This window comes from Heterocephalus glaber, unplaced genomic scaffold (assembly GCF_053883595.1).
Source record: "Heterocephalus glaber isolate CG9 unplaced genomic scaffold, H.glaber_assembly_v1.0 deba00001532, whole genome shotgun sequence".
NCBI lineage: Eukaryota > Metazoa > Chordata > Mammalia > Rodentia > Bathyergidae > Heterocephalus > Heterocephalus glaber.
Window position 1 is genome coordinate 29,203,400 of NW_028258330.1, and position 5,868 is coordinate 29,209,267.

General features: G+C 49.6%; 1 protein-coding gene and 2 non-coding genes across 10 annotated transcripts; all 3 read left to right on the forward strand.

Moving 5' to 3' along the window:
* The first annotated feature begins 284 nt into the window (after positions 1 to 284).
* On the forward strand, positions 285 to 5,868 carry LOC147824730 (uncharacterized). 8 transcript variants are annotated; one of them, XR_015442029.1, is made up of 7 exons: positions 285 to 469; positions 902 to 1,003; positions 1,738 to 1,818; positions 3,119 to 3,170; positions 3,455 to 3,575; positions 5,298 to 5,404; positions 5,496 to 5,868. XR_015442029.1 is itself a non-coding variant. In XM_087188978.1 (7 exons), exons 3-6 carry the CDS (start codon positions 1,757 to 1,759, stop codon positions 5,325 to 5,327), a joined length of 303 nt encoding a protein of 100 aa, XP_087045104.1. In that variant the 5' UTR covers positions 285 to 469; positions 902 to 1,003; positions 1,738 to 1,756; the 3' UTR covers positions 5,328 to 5,404; positions 5,496 to 5,868. The 8 variants fall into 8 exon arrangements, 4 of the variants coding, with proteins under 4 accessions (XP_087045104.1, XP_087045107.1, XP_087045105.1 ...); XM_087188978.1 differs by having other exon boundaries at positions 3,417 to 3,575; XR_015442031.1 differs by lacking the exon at positions 3,455 to 3,575.
* Positions 2,604 to 2,737, forward strand: LOC147824731 (small nucleolar RNA SNORA71). Its single transcript, XR_015442114.1, has one exon. It is a non-coding gene; the product is annotated as a small nucleolar RNA SNORA71 (small nucleolar RNA).
* Positions 4,299 to 4,431, forward strand: LOC147824732 (small nucleolar RNA SNORA71). Its single transcript, XR_015442111.1, has one exon. It is a non-coding gene; the product is annotated as a small nucleolar RNA SNORA71 (small nucleolar RNA).

Sequence of the window (5,868 nt, forward strand, 5' to 3'; positions counted from 1 at the left end):
AAAAGAAGGGATGGGTTGGTGGGTGGATGTTTGGATGATGGAAGAACAGATGATCCAGTAGGAAGTAAGAATAACTGCAGGAATGAGAAAGTTGTGCTCCATAAATATTTTCTGGATAATTGGATGCACGGATACGTTGGTGGCTGGGTGCAATGTTGGCCAAAAAAGAATACTTGATTGGAGGTAAGCCTGGATGAAGAGCCTCAAGTGGAGGGTTAGAATTTCAGCTCCTCTTCCCCAGGGGGCGCTGCGGGGCCACTCGCACGGGCCTGGCCTGGCAGAGAGGCGCCGCTCTAGGCTGTAGCCGACGCGAGGCCGCAGTTCCGCAGAGACTGCGGAGCGAGAACTCAGTCCTCCTGCTCCGTCCCGGTCTACAGCCTGTACTCATGCTGTGCTCTGTGTACCCTGCTGCCTTCCGTCCCGGCATCCGGCTAAGTCACTCAGGGCGTGCTCTGCGCAAGGCTCCCAAGTACGGCGCAGGGAAACTGAAGCATCTACTCGCCGGGGCCTCAGCCTCCCGCGGCTCGCGTGTTCCAGGCCTTGGTCGCTCCGGGCTGACCGTCCCTGAGCGGTGTCAGAGGCGCCTTTGCCTCCCGAGGTCACCCTGTCTGGTCGGAGACCACACGCCCCGTGGTCTCTCACGCCCGCTTCCCGGCCTCGGAGCTGTGGCATTCTAAGCCCGGAATTTACTTGTCGCTTGTCGACACGGGGTCTGTGTTGTGTTGTGTCCTAGATCAGTTGACTGATTTTCACCAAAAGCCTTCCAAAGCCAGGTCTAAAACTTCCTTTTTGCACAATCTGGCCGAGGTTTCGGTTGAAGACTCTCCCAAGGCCGTAGGGTACAGCGTCCAAACTGCCCTCTCTTGCACTGAAGCCCCTTCCTCTTCTTTCCCCTGCTTAGACCTTGCTGTTGAGCCCAATGGAAACTACCCTGTGGTCGGCGCTGCCGGTTCTGCAACAGCCAGCGCCCCCGCTCTCCCCGCCCCACGGACCGGATGTCCCGGTAAGTGCTGCTATGCTGAGCACCTTGAGCACTGGGGCCTTCTGGATCCTGATTCAGTGGGCACCCACACAGGAGATGGTAGATGAGCACAGATCGGTTCTGAGATCTGTGTGGCAAAGTTCCTGTGCAGCCTGAAGCTTGGTGTAGCACATGGGGGTCTGGGTTTGGGGGCCAGAAAGAGCGGAGGTCAGATCCTAGCTGCGTCCCCTCATGCTCCTGAGATGTATTTCCTGTTAAGTGGGGAAGCTACAAAGCTCTTGAGATCAGAGAGCTGACTGCTTTTATTGTTTTCAGCCGTGGTGCCTGGTTGCACGTAGACAATCAGTATTTATGGGATGAATGAAATTTGTGCTTATTTACGAGAAGTCGTTCTTCCTGTGGCCTATGTTGGAGGGGGCTGAAGTCTTTATCTGAAGTGATGATTACGCTATAGCACCCAAGGTTCTTTGAGCTTTTTGCTTAGACAGTCAATAAGTATTTATCTATTTGAGGTTCTTTGGCAGGGTATGGGTCTGAGTGGGAACCTCTACAATTTCATAAAGAGTTTTCACAAAAGATGATCTGAAAAGTCCTCTCTACTTTGTTGTCCCCTGTAGCCTTGTTAGCTTCTTTCCTGTGTGAGAAAGGACTAGTAACAGCAGCTCAAATTTGTGAAGCAAACTCCATGTAATACCAGACTGGGTTTGGCCAGGTGACATTTTGGTGGCTTATCCTGGACTTCTTGTTTATTACAGAGGTGACAACTTGGTGTAAATGGGTCATGAGAGGTGTCCATCTTGCCAGGAAGCAGCTGGACCATGGTGCTCCCGAGTGAGGTGTGTTCCCTGGAGGTTGGAGACTTCTGGAGATTTCGTAACTGTGATGTGGTCCAGAAAGCAGATGGACGTGAGATGAAGGCACCATCATCCTGGCCCCTGGTTTACCCTCCCTGGGGGCTTTGAGATGCATGTGATTCCCTTTGGTGTGCGGGTTTGGGTCTGGAATCAATAGGGATCCCTTCCTTCCTTGGGTGTGTTGGCAACAGAATGTCTGAGTCAAAAGCAGAAAGGATTTCTCACCTATACTCAGGTCTTAGCTACTTTGTTTTTGCTTCCTAGCTTTGGGACCTTTTCTCATCCTCATTTTCATCCACTAGAAAGCAGGGATATGATGAGACAGGGTTTTTTGGGGTCACAACTCCCTGTTTTCCTCAATGTAAGAACTTCTATCAGCTAGCTAGCTTGCTTGCTTTCTTTCTTTCTTTCTTTCTTTTCTTTCTTTTCTTTCTTTCTTTCTTTTTGTAGTTTATTTGAGACACGGTCTCTCTTATGTAGTTCAGGCTGGCCTTGAACTCACTTTGTAGCCAGGCTGGCCTCCAACCCATGGCAATACTCCTGCCTCAGGCTCCCAAGTGCTGGGATTACAAGCATGAACATGCCTAGCTCTCCAACAGTTTTCTTTAGAGGTGTCTTTCTTTTGCCTCCCCTGTAGGGCCACGTTGAAGGAACTTTTGTAGAGTTAGAAACAATTGTTGTGTCCTTGTGTTTAGTTGGGCTGGCTGCTCAAAGCTTCTGCCACTGGTCTTCTTTTAAAAAACAGCAAGCCCTCTGACCTTTTCTGCCCCTGCATTCGTAAGTGATCAGGGGGTGCCCATTCCCTGGTCATTGGTATTGCAGGCAGAGGAAATACGGAAAGAATTGTCCTGTGTTTGGAGGGTCTGCGTGCTTGCCTTCCAGTGCTAGGAGCTTTCCCACACTCTTGCTTCTCATCATACAGCTTGGGCTTTGGAGCTGCTATGTGAGCATTACTGTCATTGTTGGAACTTTCACTTCCTGCCCCCTGCTTTTGGGAACTAGGCCATGTGTGTTGCTTAAGTTCCCCTTGACAGCCAGCAGAGTCACTACCACTCAGCCAATCTGTGGTTATGTATTAATCAGTATTAGCTACCCTGCCATAGGCCATCTCTCTCTCTTTAGTTAACTCTTATTTTCATAAAGAAATATTGTGTTTGCTTAGGAAGTAATAGTCACTGCGTTTGGAATGCCTACTGTCTGGTAACTACTATGTTAATTCTTTTCCTGGTGGCTTTCATGTCCATGCTGCTGGATGCTCACCAATTATTCCTGTCTCTTGCAGGTGTCCCGGGAGTTGTCCTGTCAGGAACACCTTAGACCCCAGTGTCATTGAGGTAAGATCTCTGGACCATTGGTCTGTTGCATATAGCCCTGTGCATGTTGCCAGGGGCTTTAAGTGGTAAAGTAGGGAAGCTGAGAGGCGAGATGAGGGTGGCAGATCTGCTGCCTACCCAGCCAGCCTAGATCACATCTGACCCTTCACATATTGTGTTAGTCAGCTTTTTGTTTTTGTGTCAAAATACCTGAGAAAACTACTTAAATGAGTTTTTGTTTCTTTGTTTTTTGGCTGGGGGTTTCAGAGTTTTCAATCCATGGTCTGCTGGTTCCATTGCTTTAGGGCCTATGGCGAGGCAGAAATGTCATTGGCAGAAGGCCTGGTGGAGGAAAGCTGCTTACTTCATCACAGCCAAGAAGCAGAGAAAGAAAGAAAAAGCCATGGGGAGGACTTTGAGGTTGAGGTGAGCAAGAGCTCCCAAGTCCTGCTGGGTAGACTGATGGGCAGGCCAGTAATGACAGCAAGAAGGATGGCAGCTAGGGTGGTCCTTTGGGACCTCGATGGGAGGAGCTCTAAGGGTGAGCTCTTATGGGAGGAAGGAGTAGGGCACAAAGTATACCCCTCCGAGCCACACCCACAGTGACCTGTTTCATCCAGTTAGGCCCCACCTCCTAACAAACCCATTCAACTCATTAATTCATTAGTGGATTGATCCACTTGATGATGATCCAGACCCTTTTAAAAGCCCATCAGCTGGCAGCCAAGGCTTCAACACAGTGAACCATCACATTAGCCTTTAGTGGCTCCTGTAAAAGTAAAACCTCCAGAGTATCACTTGGGCAATAAGAGTCTCCCAGTTGTCTGCCCTCCCTGCCTGGCTGTCTGCAGCAGCATGCTGTAATGCAGAATGGGTGGATCTGGGCATGAGAATCTCCTTCTGCCAGTATCTCAATCAAAGATCAGCTCAACCCAATTTTCTTGATTTGAAAAATAAAGTGATAAATATTTTTCCAGGATTTCTACCCAAGTTGACTTTTTTTTGATTCCCTGTGGCAGAGAGGTTCTTTGGGGATTTTGCCACTATCAGAGTCCTGTGCTTCACTGGGCTGTTTTCCTGTACTCGACCCATTCCACAGGCCACTGGCACCCCCGTCTCTTCCAGGGCCGGCCACTCTCTGGTGTGTGCACCTGCATTCGAAAGTGATCATGGGCTGCCTGTGCCCTGGTCATCAACAAAGCAGGGAGAGGAACCGCTGAAAGCCGTTTCCCGTGTTTGCAGGGTCCAGCCTGTCCCTTGCAAATGCTGGCGCTTTCGCACACTTCTTTCCTGCCAACACATTCCAGTTTCAAGAGCCTTAAGGGCTGCTGTGTAAGGGTCAGTGATGGGAGACATTTTGTCTTGCTTGGCCTCTCTATCTAGTGAATAAGTGAGATGTTGGGTGATACACAGTCATTACCACAGGATTTTCAAAGAGAAGTGGCCTTTTGGAAGTGGTGGGTCTGGGCAGGCCTTGGAAGGGGTGTGATATGAGAGATATTCTGAGGGGCGGGAATCATGTGGAGGACTTTGAGGTTGAGGTGAGGAAGAGCTCCGGGTGGACAGATGGGTGGGCCAGTAATGACAGCCTGGAAGGATGGCAGCTGGGATGGTCCTTTGGGACCTCGGTGGAAGGAGCTCTAAAGGTGAGCTCTTGAGGTGTCTCTCTGCCAGTTACAGATCTGCTCAGTTGTCCTGCAAGGAGCTGTTTTAGAGTTTTTATTCATTTCTGTATTTATTTTTTGAGATGGAGTCTCAAAATGCTGCATTTCCCAGGCTGGTCTCAAACTAGACTTCAGCAGTTGTCCCACCTCAGCCTTTCCAGTGCTGGGACTATTAAGTGCTGTGCACCTGGCTGTTTAATAGGTTCCCACTGGCTTGTACCACTGGTGGTTCAGAGCCTGCAAAAGCAGTGAGACATACAAATTATGGCCTGTTGTAACCAGTTTAAGACTGTTGCCATTTTAACTGTTTTCTCTGTGCATTGAGATTCCTTTTTAAGACAGATTTAGTGTGAAGAACACCTGGCAACTCAGACATGATTTCTTGGGGGCATTCTCATTGGTGGAGGCTCAAAGAAAGGTGAGGGAACATTGCAGATCGAGTACTTGTAGTAACCTTCACTCTGTGACCTCCTCATCACTCTAGGGATGCTGCGCTGGAACTGGAGATTGCTGAAGGAAGGCCCTGGAATAGAGGCACTGACCCTGTCAGGATGATGAATGGGGTTCCTGCTCTGAAGGGATCTCCTCATGGTGAGTTACTGCCAAGAGAATAAATCAGCCTCTGTTTCTGAGGTAGAAATCCCCAGCCAGGCTGCAGGCTTCATCTGACTTTCTCCCTTAGTTGGTTGTGGTGTTGATTGTGGACACTGGCATAGCAGAGTGAAGAATGTCATTGTCACACGACGCATTCCAGACCTTAGTGCAGTGGCCTCAGCACAACACAGAGCACCTTTTTACTCTGCATGAGCAAGCGGAGGGGAAGGCCTGGACTCTGAGGACTTGGGGTCCAGAGGTGGAGACCTTCCAGCTGGTTCTACCCCATCCCAGCAGAGCCACAGAGCATCATAGACGGGAAGACCAGTCTTCCTTCAACTGGCCACCTCCAGTCTTGCCTACTCCTGGTGTAACTTGTAGACCCAAGAGATCCTGGTGAAGTTTTCTATACCCTGCACAACCTCAATAAATTGTCCACCTCAATAAATTTTGAAACATGC

Coding starts and splice junctions, on each gene's coding strand:
- LOC147824730 (XM_087188978.1), top strand. CDS start 1,757: ATGGGTCATGAGAGGTGTCCATCTTGCCAGGAAGCAGCTGGACCATGG. Junction 3,171..3,416: donor TAGACCCCAGTGTCATTGAG/GTAAGATCTCTG, acceptor TGGGGGTTTCAG/AGTTTTCAATCCATGGTCTG. Junction 3,576..5,297: donor GGGAGGACTTTGAGGTTGAG/GTGAGCAAGAGC, acceptor TCATCACTCTAG/GGATGCTGCGCTGGAACTGG.